Source organism: Ranitomeya variabilis, chromosome 1 (assembly GCF_051348905.1).
Source record: "Ranitomeya variabilis isolate aRanVar5 chromosome 1, aRanVar5.hap1, whole genome shotgun sequence".
Lineage (NCBI taxonomy): Eukaryota > Metazoa > Chordata > Amphibia > Anura > Dendrobatidae > Ranitomeya > Ranitomeya variabilis.
The window spans coordinates 750,128,270-750,142,469 of record NC_135232.1 but is presented as its reverse complement, the minus strand read 5'-3'; the positions used below and the strand labels follow the sequence as shown (position 1 = coordinate 750,142,469).

At 41.7% G+C, this 14,200-nt stretch overlaps 1 protein-coding gene across 1 annotated transcript in view; it reads right to left on the bottom strand.

The window, feature by feature from the left end:
* Nucleotides 1-6,436: 6,436 nt before the first annotated feature.
* Nucleotides 6,437-14,200, bottom strand: part of BABAM1 (BRISC and BRCA1 A complex member 1) — a 46,647-nt gene continuing 38,883 nt past the window's right edge. The window contains exons 8-9 of the mRNA XM_077270384.1: nt 9,504-9,584; nt 6,437-6,814 (exon numbers count right to left, since the gene is read on the bottom strand). Of these exons, the coding sequence (XP_077126499.1) occupies nt 6,611-6,814; nt 9,504-9,584 (285 nt within the window). The 3' untranslated portion in view covers nt 6,437-6,610. The remainder of the gene's footprint in view (nt 6,815-9,503; nt 9,585-14,200) is intronic.

Below are 14,200 nucleotides of genomic sequence, written 5' to 3'. Positions count from 1 at the left end.
GCACACGAGCAGTAAGCTGGTCCACACCTGTAATCAAGGTCTGGACATTCATGTCTGCAGCAAACACAAGCCACTCAGAGGTAAAGGGGAAAATAAAAAAAATGAGAAAGAGAGAAAAAAAAAAACCTCAGAATTTTCTTTCTTATAATCCCGCTTCTGCAATGCATTTAACATTTAATACTGGCCTGGCAAACTGTTCTGACCCCAATGGTGAGGGTCTCAGAGGAACAAGTAAGTCTGCGAAGTACAAAAATCCAGCTCATAGGGCAGTGGTAACTGGGTTGACCATATATCTACTCCTAACGCCAACACTAGAAGTAGCCGGGGAACATGCCTACGTTGGTCGCTAAATGTCTCGCGCCAGCCGGAGGACTAACTACCCCTAGAAGAGGAAAACAAAGACCTCTCTTGCCTCCAGAGAATAGACCCCAAAAGTTGGATACAAGCCCCCCACAAATAATAACGGTGAGGTAAGAAGAAATGACAAACACAGAGATGAACTAGGTTTAGCAAAGAGAGGCCCACTTACTAATAGCAGAATGTAGTAAGATAACTTATATGGTCAACAAAAACCCTATCAAAAATCCACACTGGAAATTCAAGAACCCCCGAACCGTCTAACGGCCCGGGGGGAGAACTCCAGCCTCCCTAGAGCTTCCAGCAAGGTTAGGATACAGATTATGTACAAGCTGGACAAAAATGCAAACAAAAACAAATAGCAAAAAGCAAGAAAGCAGACTTAGCTTAATCTAGCAGGAACCAGGATCAGTAGACAAGAGCACAACAGATTAGCTCTGATTACAACGTTGCCAGGCATAGAACTGAAGGTCCAGGGAGCTTATATAGCAACACCCCTGACCTAACGACCCAGGTGAGCATACAAGGGATGGCAGACATTCCCAGAGTCAAATCACTAGTAACCACTAGAGGGAGCCAAAAAGGTAAATTCACAACATACGTGTCACACATAGCGAGATCGCTACTGAGGTCGCTGTTGCGTCACAAAACTTGTGACTCAGCAGCGATCTCGCTAGCGATCTCGCTAAGTGAGACGGGGCCTTAACTCTCAGGGAGAGGAATGTGATAACAGAGGATGATGATGAGGTGGTAGATCCCTGTTGGCCTGAACACAGAGGCACACAGCTGAGTAGGTCATCTGAGGAAGATGAGGTTACGTTGCGCAATACGATGCAGACACGTAGTGATGCAGCCACGACGAGCAATGCATCCTCAGCCACAACTGTGGCCAGCAGCATTTGCGGGTCTGCAGCTCGCAGAGGAGGAAAGGGTTGCCTAGCCTGTTTTTTTTTACACCACAAAGGATGAGCCAACTCATGTAATCTGCCAACTTTGCAAAATAAAAACTGAGTAGAGGGAAAAAGTGCAATAATTTGACTACTACATGCATGAACCTTCACATGCGCACTCAGCGTGCGTTACTCTGGGAATCCCACTGGGCTAAAATGTGGACCAGTGTACCCCAACAACCATCAACCACCCCATCTTCCTCCTCTGTTATCGTGCCAAGTATTGTGACACAGGTCTCTGACCGCAGAACCTCGAGTTCCTTACCCGCTCCAGTCAGACTGAGTGAAAGCCTGTCAGCTGTAACAGAAGTGGCCATGCCTGCTGTTTTTGACCGATCTGAGAGAATGAGCATACCACAACTTTATCAATCCAACATAACATCTCTGTCCGCACCTGCCTCACGGTCCAGCAGTTTGTCCAGTTCACCGTACTCCGCCCTCTCAGCACTGCAGCCAGCCCATGGTCCCGCAGTTGTGCTCACATAAAAGATTGTTTCCTCCTACACATGACACAGCAAAGAGGTTGAACTCCACCATCTCCAATCTTTTGGCCACGGAAATGCTGTCTTTCCGCCTGGTAGATACAGACGGTTTCCGAAAGCTGATGACCGTCGCAGTCCCCCAGGACCAGTTGCCCAGTCACCATTACTTCCATAAGAAAGCTGTGCCTACGCTACACCAGCATGTTGCAGATAACATCACCTAAATCTATGTCTGGTATAACCAAAAAGGACTGAAAAGAACCCTTTAAAATATAACTTTTAATATTCAGAGTAAAAATTACCCAAATTTATGGGTCAGGAGACAGTAACACATTAATCTATACAATCTAATGAAAGGATAGAGACTAAAACGGTGGGGGGGGGGCGTGATCTGATCCCTTACTCACCCTACCTCACAGCGGAGGTTGGCACCCTAAGTTCGACATGGCGCCCCCACTCGTCGACGGCTCTCCCTTATGACCCTACAGGATCTTAACAAAAATGAAACTTCCACCACACCAAAACCTTATATAAAGTGCAATAGTGCTTTAAAAGGTGCAATAAAAGCTGTAGAAATCTTTTGTGGATAAGTTTCCACAAGAGAAGTGAGTATGGTTTTGTTTCCCTTCTATTAATCTTATATATATGGAGGTGCAAGGTGTCTACAATACAAGGTAAATCAAAGCATCTGCAATATATGGCAACAGTAGTCCTGCCTACAGTCTCAGGACATGCCTGACACCTATGGTATTATTTAATACCTGAGTTATATACACCAAATATGATATTTAGAAAAATGTATATACGTGTAGGCAGAGATGAAATATACAAAGCCACAATACTATGTCAGATACAGTGGGGCAAAAAAGTATTTAGTCAGTCAGCAATAGTGCAAGTTCCACCACTTAAAAAGATGAGAGGCGTCTGTAATTTACATCATAGGTAGACCTCAACTATGGGAGACAAACTGAGAAAAAAAAATCCAGAAAATCACATTGTCTGTTTTTTTATCATTTTATTTGCATATTATGGTGGAAAATAAGTATTTGGTCAGAAACAAACAATCAAGATTTCTGGCTCTCACAGACCTGTAACTTCTTCTTTAAGAGTCTCCTCTTTCCTCCACTCATTACCTGTAGTAATGGCACCTGTTTAAACTTGTTATCAGTATATAAAGACACCTGTGCACACCCTCAAACAGTCTGACTCCAAACTCCACTATGGTGAAGACCAAAGAGCTGTCAAAGGACACCAGAAACAAAATTGTAGCCCTGCACCAGGCTGGGAAGACTGAATCTGCAATAGCCAACCAGCTTGGAGTGAAGAAATCAACAGTGGGAGCAATAATTAGAAAATGGAAGACATTCAAGACCACTGATAATCTCCCTCGATCTGGGGCTCCACGCAAAATCCCACCCCGTGGGGTCAGAATGATCACAAGAACGGTGAGCAAAAATCCCAGAACCACGCGGGGGGACCTAGTGAATGAACTGCAGAGAGCTGGGACCAATGTAACAAGGCCTACCATAAGTAACACACTACGCCACCATGGACTCAGATCCTGCAGTGCCAGACGTGTCCCACTGCTTAAGCCAGTACATGTCTGGGCCCGTCTGAAGTTTGCTAGAGAGCATTTGGATGATCCAGAGGAGTTTTGGGAGAATGTCCTATGGTCTGATGAAACCAAACTGGAACTGTTTGGTAGAAACACAACTTGTCGTGTTTGGAGGAAAAAGAATACTGAGTTGCATCCATCAAACACCATACCTACTGTAAAGCATGGTGGTGGAAACATCATGCTTTGGGGCTGTTTCTCTGCAAAGGGGCCAGGACGACTGATCCGGGTACATGAAAGAATGAATGGGGCCATGTATCGTGAGATTTTGAGTGCAAACCTCCTTCCATCAGCAAGGGCATTGAAGATGAAACGTGGCTGGGTCTTTCAACATGACAATGATCCAAAGCACACCGCCAGGGCAACGAAGGAGTGGCTTCGTAAGAAGCATTTCAAGGTCCTGGAGTGGCCTAGCCAGTCTCCAGATCTCAACCCTATAGAAAACCTTTGGAGGGAGTTGAAAGTCCGTGTTGCCAAGCGAAAAGCCAAAAACATCACTGCTCTAGAGGAGATCTGCATGGAGGAATGGGCCAACATACCAACAACAGTGTGTGGCAACCTTGTGAAGACTTACAGAAAACGTTTGACCTCTGTCATTGCCAACAAAGGATGTATTACAAAGTATTGAGATTAAATTTTGTTTCTGACCAAATACTTATTTTCCACCATAATATGCAAATAAAATGATAAAAAAAACAGACAATGTGATTTTCTGGATTTTTTTGTCTGTTTGTCTCCCATAGTTGAGGTCAACCTATGATGTAAATTACAGACGCCTCTCATCTTTTTAAGTGGTGGAACTTGCACTATTGCTGACTGACTAAATACTTTTTTGTCTCACTGTATATCAGCATAATGACAACCCCCTGCCATACACTAGCACCTCAAAATTTATGTCTGTGATTTAATCTTTTGAGGTGCTAGTGTATGGCAGGGGGTTGTCATTATGCTGATATATCTGACATAGTATTGTGGCTTTGTATATTTCATCTCTGCCTACACGTATATACATTTTTCTAAATATCATATTTGGTGTATATAACTCAGGTATTAAATAATACCATAGGTGTCAGGCATGTCCTGAGACTGTAGGCAGGACTACTGTTGCCATATATTGCAGATGCTTTGATTTACCTTGTATTGTAGACACCTTGCACCTCCATATATATAAGATTAATAGAAGGGAAACAAAACCACACTCCCTTCTCTTGTGGAAACTTATCCACAAAAGATTTCTACAGCTTTTATTGCACCTTTTAAAGCACTATTGCACTTTATATAAGGTTTTGGTGTGGTGGAAGTTTCATTTTTGTTAAGATCCTGTAGGGTCATAAGGGAGAGCCGTCGACGAGTGGGGGCGCCATGTCGAACTTAGGGTGCCAACCTCCGCTGTGAGGTAGGGTGAGTAAGGGATCAGATCACGCCCCCCCCCCCACCGTTTTAGTCTCTATCCTTTCATTAGTTTGTATAGATTAAGGTGTTACTGTCTCCTGACCCATAAATTTGGGTAATTTTTACTCTGAATATTAAAAGTTATATTTTAAAGGGTTCTTTTCAGTCCTTTTTGGTTATACCTAATTTATACCCTGAATATATTTTTTCTGGTGATTACTAAATCTATGTCTGCCAGAGTGCATTTCACCACAGATACTTGGACGAGTAAGTGTGGCCAAGGGCATTGCATCTCGCTGACTGGGCACTGGGTGACTGGTGGCTTTGGGGGCAGTCGGGCAAGGTGCTGCTCCACAAGTCTTGGAATTCCCAAGGTTTGCAGAACAAACCTCTATATTTCACACTTCCTCCACTGCTTCTGCCTCCTCCCATAGGTCCTCCACCTGCGCCTCAACCTTTTCCTTAATGAGACACGCGTTTCAACAGTGCAGAGTGAATCCCAACCACCTCCGCACTGCACAGCCAGGGCTCACCGCAATCAGGGAATGTTAAAATTGATATGCCATGGAGATTGCAGTCAGTGGGTGTCCCATAGTGTTTTCCTATGCAGTGAATGCAAGGGCTGCCAAAAATTTGGAGTCACTCCAATGCCCCTTTGAAGAAACGTAGAGGAAGGCCTCATGAAAAAATGTTCCCATTATTAGGAAGTGGGTCTCCCATACTGTTTGCCTATGCAGTGAATGCAAGGACTGCCAAAAATTTGGACCTACTCCAATGCCCCTTGGAAGAGATGTACAGATCAGAGGGCCTCCTGAAAAAAAATGTTCCCATTATTAGGAAGTGGGTCTCCCATAGTGTTTATGTTACGCTATCATTCGGTGGTGTTGAGAAGTCTGGCCCAATCCAGCCCTTGTTCATTTTTCTAAGAGTCAGCCTGTCAGAATTTTCAGTAGACAGGTTGATGCGCATATCAGTTAGAATTCCACCAGTTGCACTAAAAACTCGCTGACAAAACGCTAGCGGCAGGGCAGGCCAGGACTTCCAAGGTGTAGAGAGCAAGTTCATGCCACATGTCCAGCTTGGATACCCAATAATTATAAGGCACAGAGGAGTCACAAAGGACATTGGTACGGTCAGCAAGGTACTCCCTCAGCATCTTCCCAAACTTTGCACTCCTTGTGAGAGTACCCTGCGCCTCAGGGCCTGTGCGTTGGAAGGGTCTGAGAAAACTCCCAGAACTTTTGACAGTGTTCCCCTGCCTATGCTGGATTGGAGTTGTGTCTCTCTTGTCTGTAATCCTTGGTTGTCCAAGGAACTGTGACATCTGCCGCCAGCATTTTCAGATGGGAATTTTTTTTAATAATTCTGCAACAAGGGTCTTCTGGTACTGCCCTATTTTAGTAGACCTGTCAAGGAAATTCACTTTCTTAGACCACCAAATATGTTTTAGATAGTATGTAATATTTTTGTTTCATATTTACTATAGTCTAAAGGTACGGGAAGGTCTAGGGTCAGGTATGTCTTTTAGCCTAATATTTTAAGTACCCTATCCTTAGCCCACACACACTTAATAAAGCAGCGTTTATAAAAAATAAGGTATAAAATTATTATATAACCCGTAGTGAAAGCGTTTTTTTTTTAAAAAAGTTTGATTTTGTATTTTCTTTGTAAAATTATGTTTAGAAAACAACCCAACAAGGAAATAATAAAATTAAACAAGTCAGCAACAATTATACCTAGTGCAACCATTATGTAGTTTATGTAAAAATGTGTCACTTTAATATTACCACTAAAATTATATAAATCAATTTGTTTTAGACTGTCAGATCACTCTCTGCAGACTCCTCTTCTTCATCTAGAAGGCTGTAAGAAGCATGACTCTGAAACGGGCGCTGAAGAGGGTGGGCTAGGAGCCTGGCCATACAGTTGTGAAGTTCCAGAGCAGGTCCTGATATTGATACCTCATATTTATAACTTGTGCCTTTAGTATCCAAACTGCTAAAGAAGTCAAAAGCATCCTGTTCAATAGAGAAAAGAAAAGAAGACATTGATATTTGCAAGGTAAAAATAAAAAAGGGCTACCAAGTTATAAGACATATTAGGTGTAAACATTGTAATTTACTACATTTAAAAGCGGTCAGCATAAGAATATGTATTTTTGTATTGTACATGTATAGCTCTAGGACACTATAGGGTAACAATACATCAACATTAAAAACTTTTAGCATATGAACATATACAATCAACTGTAACAATAAAAGAAAAATCTTTGTGAGAGGGTATGCCCACACTGACTCTCAGAGATTTTTGAGCCATAACTCTCCAACTCGACAATCAAAACTAGTGGATTTTGAATGCCTAATGGTTTTTGGGCGTGTTTCTGCTCTAAAAAATCCTGAAAAAACCCATCAGTGTGAACATACCTTTACAAAGTTTCCTGTGGTATCGGACACCAAGAGTTTTAAAGCAGATTGGTGGGTTATATGCCTCCATAGGTTCAGAATTATTTTTCAGCACATACCAGAGATGCTCAATCAGATTGAGATCTGTGGAGTTTGGAGGCGAAGTCAACAACTTGAATACTTTTCTGTGTTCCTGATCTATTTATGTATTGTGACAAGATCCATTATTGTACAGAGAAAGTACACTGCCCTAAAAAAATGTGTCTGCCATGAAGGCAAGGTATACTTGATGTACAACAATGTTTAGGTAGGTGGGACATGTCAAAGCAATATTCCCAGGACCCAACCGAACATAGTCACCACAAAATGATAAAACACCGTAGGACAGACAGTCTTAGAAGGAGAGCGAGCTGGTGGGCATAAAGACTTCATCTTCAGACATGAATTTACCATGAGCATACAGTATATACCTATGAATCTGGCTACGCTTTTGTACACAGGCTGACATCCTCCCAGAGGACAGTCTTCTCCTGACTTATACAGTTTTTGCTTGTATTTTACTCAATGCACCGATCATGGTGCTATTATGAATTACTGTTCCATGTACTGCTTCCCCACCTCCAGTTGTGCCCTATATGTTTTTAGCTATGTATCAGCTTTTTGTATTAATTAAAATATACATTTTTGACAAATAATTGCATTTTGGACTTCGCATGTTCCTTGGGCATTGTATGTGGTATGAATTATGAACCATTGGGGTTATGACAGGAACAATGCTTCCAGGAAAAAATAATTGGCATAAAAACATTCCATATTTTATTTTTCATTAGATTTACACAGAAATCAGCAGGGAAAGAAAACACTCCACAGAAAATGACACTATAAGTGTAAGGGTGTCTTATTACAGCTACATATAACTTTATACAGAGTCAAAACATGGCCAAGTGCACAAGGCCTTACAAATAGTTAAGTGTAGATTTTACAAATTTGTGAAAGATTAAATATATTAACCCCTTCACCCCGGAGTTTTTTTCATTTTTTAGTTTTTCGCTCCCCTTCTTTCCAGAGCCATAGCTTTTTTATTTTTCCGTCAATATGGCCATGTGAGGGCTTATTTTTTGCAGGACAAGTTGTACTTTTGAACAACATCATTGGTTTTACCAGGTCGTATAACGGAAAACGGGAAAAAAATTTCCAAGTGCGATGAAATTGCAAATAAAGTGCAATCCAACACTTTTTTTTTGTTTGTCTTTTTTGCTAGGTTCACTAAATGCTAACACTGACCTGCCATTATGATTCTCCAGGTCATTACAAGTTCATAGACACCTAACATGTCTAGGTTCTCTTTTATCAAAGTGGTAAAAAAAAAAGTGAGCAATTTTCCAATACCCTGTAGCGTCTCCACTTTTCGTGATCTGGGGTCGGGTGAGGGCTTATTTTTTTGTGTGCCGAGCTGAAGTTTTTAATGATACCATTTTGGTGCAGATACGTTCTTTTGAGCGCCCGTTATTACATTTTAATGCAATGTCGCGGCATCCAAAAACAACGTAATTTGGGAGTTTTGATCTTTTTTCTCCCTACGCTGTTTAGCGATCAGGTTAATCCTTTTTTTATTGATAGACTGGGCAATTCTGAAAGTGGCGATACCAAACATGTGTAGGTTTCATTTTTTTTTTATTGTTTTATTTTGATTGGGGCGAAAGGGGGGTGATTTGAACTTTTATATATTTTTTATTTTTTTATATTTTTAAACACTTTTTTTTTTTTAATTTTGGCATGCTTCAATAGCCTCCATGGGAGGCTAAAAGCATGCACTACTCGATCGCCTCTGCTACATAGGGGTGATGCACAGATCACCTCTATGCAGCAGAATTGCAGGCTTGCTATGAGCGCCGACCACAGGGTGGCGCTCACAGCAATCTGCCATCAACAACTATAGAGGTCTCAATTAGACCTCTGGTTGTGATGGCAACGAACCGATGACCCCCGATCACGTGACGGAGATTAGCGGTGCGAGTACTTCCGGCAGCGCTTGTTAAATGCCGCTGTCAGAGTTTGACAGCTGCATTTAACTAGTTAATGGGGGATCGCGATTCCACTCGCGCCCATTACATGCACATGTCAGCTGTTGAAGACAGCTGACATGTTGCGGTTTTGAGGTGGGCTCACCGCCGGAGCCCACGTCAAAGCGGGGGATACTGCCAGCTGACATACTATTCCGTCAGCTGGCAGAAAAGGTTAAAGAGTGTAATTAGTTGATTGCGAACAAAATATGAAATTAGCAATGTGCTGATTACACACTTACTTTCCAGGTTATATCTTCCTCATCGGACCCATTATGGATGTAAACAACATCAAAGAAAAAATAAGGGCACTGCAGCATTTTCTGTAGATAAAATGAAAGATTACAATTATAAATAATGGCTTTTAACTGAGAATCTTGGAACATAAGCAACAACAACAACAAAAATAAAAGTTTTCATTGAGTGGAAAACACAGAAAAAAATGGGCACTGCTAGAATATATGTAGAGAGGGGTGCTACAAAAACCCTGTAAAAATAACTGTCAATTGAGAAGAAAAAGACAGTGAAGAAAACGTGCGCACACCCAAAAAAAACTAAAATATTTGATTTTATTAGGGACAATATATAGCAAAAACAACAAACAAAAAACAAACAAAACAGGGGACACAGGAAATCATAGGGTGTATGCTGCTGACACGAGGAGGCTGACAATATGCACACAAAAAATAGCTCCTCCCCAACAGTATATACCCCGCCAACTGGCACTAAGATAATCAGTTATTGAGAAAGCAGTAGCAGAAGTAAAAGAAGAATACACAAATTCAAACTGTAACAGTATAAAAACCATTAACAAAACTGTCAAACATGTGACATGTCCCCCAATAAAGGCTCCGAGAAACAGATTTTACGGTGAGTAACCAAAAATCCTGTTTTCTTTATCACTTCATTGGGGGACACAGGAAATCATGGGATGTCCCAAAGAAGTTCCAAGGGAGGCAAACAGCACAGACTCCATTCATGCAGGGGAATTAACCACCGCCACCTTCTCCTGCCTAGGTTGGCATCTGCTAAAGCGTAGGTATGGACCCTGTAAAAATGTGTGACTTGAAGACCAGGTTGCCTCTTTGCAAAGTTGTAGAGGGAATGCCCTAGGATGAACAGCCCAGGAAGCACCCATCACTCAGGTAGAGTGGGCCTTAATCCTAGGGGGAGGAGCTCTGTTCTTAATCTGGTATGCCGTCCGAATCCAGCAAGCAATCGCTTAGAAGCCGGAAGACCTCTACGCGCACCCTCAGGAACAACAGAGAGAATCCGTTCTCCGAAAGGGGGTGGTTCTAGCAAGGTAAATGTGAATCTTCCTTACTAGGTCCAACCTGTACAGTGAACGCTCCACAGGGTGCACTGGAGATGGACAGAAAGAGAGGACAATGTTCTCTGAGATGAAAGGAGGCACTAGTCGCAAAACCACCTTGTCTTGATGGAGAACAAGGAAAGGCGAGTGACAAGAAATAGAAGCCAGATGCAAAACATGCCTGATGAAAGTGATGGCCACAATAAAAACTACCTTCCACAAAAAAAAAAAAAAAAAAGTAGAGAGACTTCTCACAGCGGATCAAAGGGGGAGCTTCTGAGGGCCTCCAGGACCAAGTTGAGGTCCCAGGGATCCACTGACATTTGGTAGAAAGGGGCTGCATAGGCCACTCCATGAAGAAAAGTTCTGACCTGAGAACGAGTAGCCAAGTTCTTTTAGAAGAGAGTCAACAGTTTTAATATTGAAACCTGGAAAGGATCCATCCTTGCCTGATTCTTACAGACCCATCTCCCTCCTCCAAAGTGACATCAAACTGCTGGCTAAGATTCTTGCAAATGTATTATCCAAGGTGATTACAAGGATAATACAAGATAATCAAACTGGATTTATACCAAACGAGTCCACCTCAAATAATATAAAGCGATTATATATGGGGATACAGCTTAGTTCAAAATTCACGGGAACAAGGGCGATCCTTTCCTTAGACACCACCAAGGCATTTGACAGCGTCGAATGGAACTTTTTGTGGGCTGTGTTAAAGGGCATGAAATTCTGGGGTTAAATTTATTTCAATTATCCAGTTATTATATAGTTCTCCTAGGGCAAAACTTCGGGTTAACGGTCATATATCGGATTGTTTGATCCGGAAAGGGGAACACGGCAGGGATGTCCCCTGTTAACCCTTCTTTTTGCAATAGCCATAGAGCCCATTTGCCTGTTTGATATGAAATAATCCTGCAATCTCTGGCTTTCGGTATGGGTCAATAGAGATGAAAATCTCTCTATACGTGGATGATATGCTTCTTTTTTTGGGTGGCCCTAGACACTTCTGTAGGACCAGTAATTGACATAATTAAAACAGGAGCAAATCGGTACTTATGCCTGTTGATCGTCTTGCAGAATTAAACTTGAAACCCTGCAAAGGGGAAAGGATAATTGGGGCCTAGCAGTTCCAAACGTTTGGTTATACTTCATAGCCTCGCAGCTACAGAAGTTTCACGGCTGGGGTACAACTGACCACTCTGGAGCTTGGGGTCAGCTAATAAAGGAGGGCACTAAAAGGGAGAAACCACTATTAGCTATTGAGGCTGGTTTTCTCAGGGAAAATGAGTTAACGGTTCACACTCTAAATTTGATCTATAAAATCTGGGATAGGGGCAAGGGTTTCACAAATTATTCCCTTCTGTGGCACAATTTTAAACTAAACGAAATAGCTAAACTAGAGGACTTTGGTGAATGGGAACGCAGAGGGATTTTGATAGTGACCCAAATAATACGTGACGGATCAATCCAAAGTGTTGATCTGATTCGCTCTGGGTTTGGCATTCCACATAGAATCTTCTATCAGTATTTGCAGATTCGTTATGCCTTCTGGACACAAATTAAGAAGACTACTAAGGTAGATAGATCTAATCACTATATCTTAGATTTATTAGGGTACTGTCACACTAAACGATTTACCAACGATCACGACCAGCGATACGACCTGGCAGTGATCATTGGTAAGTGGTTGTGTGGTCGCTGGGGAGCTGTCACACAGACAGCTCTCCAGCGACCAACGATGCCGAAGGCCCCGGGTAACCAGGGTAAACATCGGGTTACTAAGCGCAGGGCCGCGCTTAGTAACCCGATGTTTACCGTGGTTACCAGCGTAAAAGTAAAAAAAAACAAACAGTACATACTTACATTCCGGTGTCTGTCCCCCGGCGTTCTGAAAGTTCTGAAAGTTCCAAACGATCTGCTACGACGTACGATTCTCAGCAGGGTCCCTGATCGCTGCTGCGTGTCAGACACAGCGATATCGTATGGATATCGCTGGAACGTCACGGATCGTACTGTCGTAGCGACAAAAGTGCCACTGTGTGACGGTACCCTTAGCTACAGCATCTAATACGAAGGGCCTTATTTTCTCCATTTACAGGATATTATTACCCTTATATGGAGATAAGCATCCCATGTTGGTCAGATCAAAGTGGGAAGAGAATGTTGGCCCCATATCTGAAGAAAAATAGAATTAAATACTAGAAACAACACCTACACTATCTTTATCTGGGTCTCAAAGAATGTCCAAAATTTTCCTTATCCACAGAATATATGAGACGCCTAATATATTGTTTAAAATTGGGGCTTGGACTGAAGACTCATGTCCGAGAAGCGGCATGAATGGGGCCCATCTGATGCATATGCTATGGGAATGTGTTGATACAGGGTGGGGGTGACCTCCCTGATTAAACGAGTATTCGGGATACAGATACAACTTGATCCTAGGGTGTGCATGCTGGGACTTCTGGGGGTGGGGATAGATTTAAGATCCCCTGTGACTACCACCATTCTGAGAATACTGTTTCAGGCCAGGAAATTGTTAACATTGCACTTGTTAGACTGTAATTCCCCAACATTAGAGGAATTGAAAGTTAAAATTAATAAGACCATTTGCCTGGAGAGAGGTACTTACATTAAAAGGAACTCAATAAAATTTATAAATATATGGGAACGCTGACTGGTCATCCCTTAGGTGACATCTGTGGACTTACTGAGAATAATTGTACTACACCATTTAGCCATTTTGGCTTTTTAAATATTGTATGTTGAGGACATAGAAATACCAATTATTTTCTTTCCGTAAACATGCTGTTAGTGAACATACAACCAATACTAGTCTTGTATAAACCAATCTGAGAAAGACAGAAGCAAATGCCAGTATAAAATTTTAAACACTTTATTGTAAACAATTTTAATAAAACTACAAATAGGTTAAAAGATGAAGATACTAGTGCACAATAAAGCCGCCCAACTGGGTAGTACACCCCTTATGTATCCGAAGTATCCCTATTGGTTAACGCCCATTTGGCTAAACATCACATATGTACTGAGGGCTCCGATAAATACATATGATGCCCCAATTTATAAATTACTTCTGTTCAGAGTGGCTTATCCAAGCCTACAAGTTATAAAGAAGACTATAAAAAGAGTTATAAGTGATTCCAATAGTGTACATAGGTAATTGCTAATAACTAATACCACATAATAAAGTGCATAGTGCTAATATAGGGTCTATCACAAATCATATATAATTAACAGGGCAAAACAAACTTCAGTATAATTAAAATGCGGCAGACACAAATGAATCTATAGGGTCATTTTTACATGAGTATTCAGTTGCTTCAAAATATACTACATATAATACTGATAATAACAACACCAGCCATAGATAAAGTGCACCGTGCTAAACAAGGCTAATGCCAAAGAATAATCCCAATATGGCGGGCATAGATAAAGATTACATGCACTCAATAAATTAGAGCATGCATCTATAGTATAGCGGTATTAGCAGCAACCACAAATGGACACAAGAAATCAGTCTAAATAAACATAAGGATGAAAGGGTATACGACCTAGTTTGGCAGCTTGGTTCCCCGATGCGCGTTTCGCGTTCCGCTTCTTCCT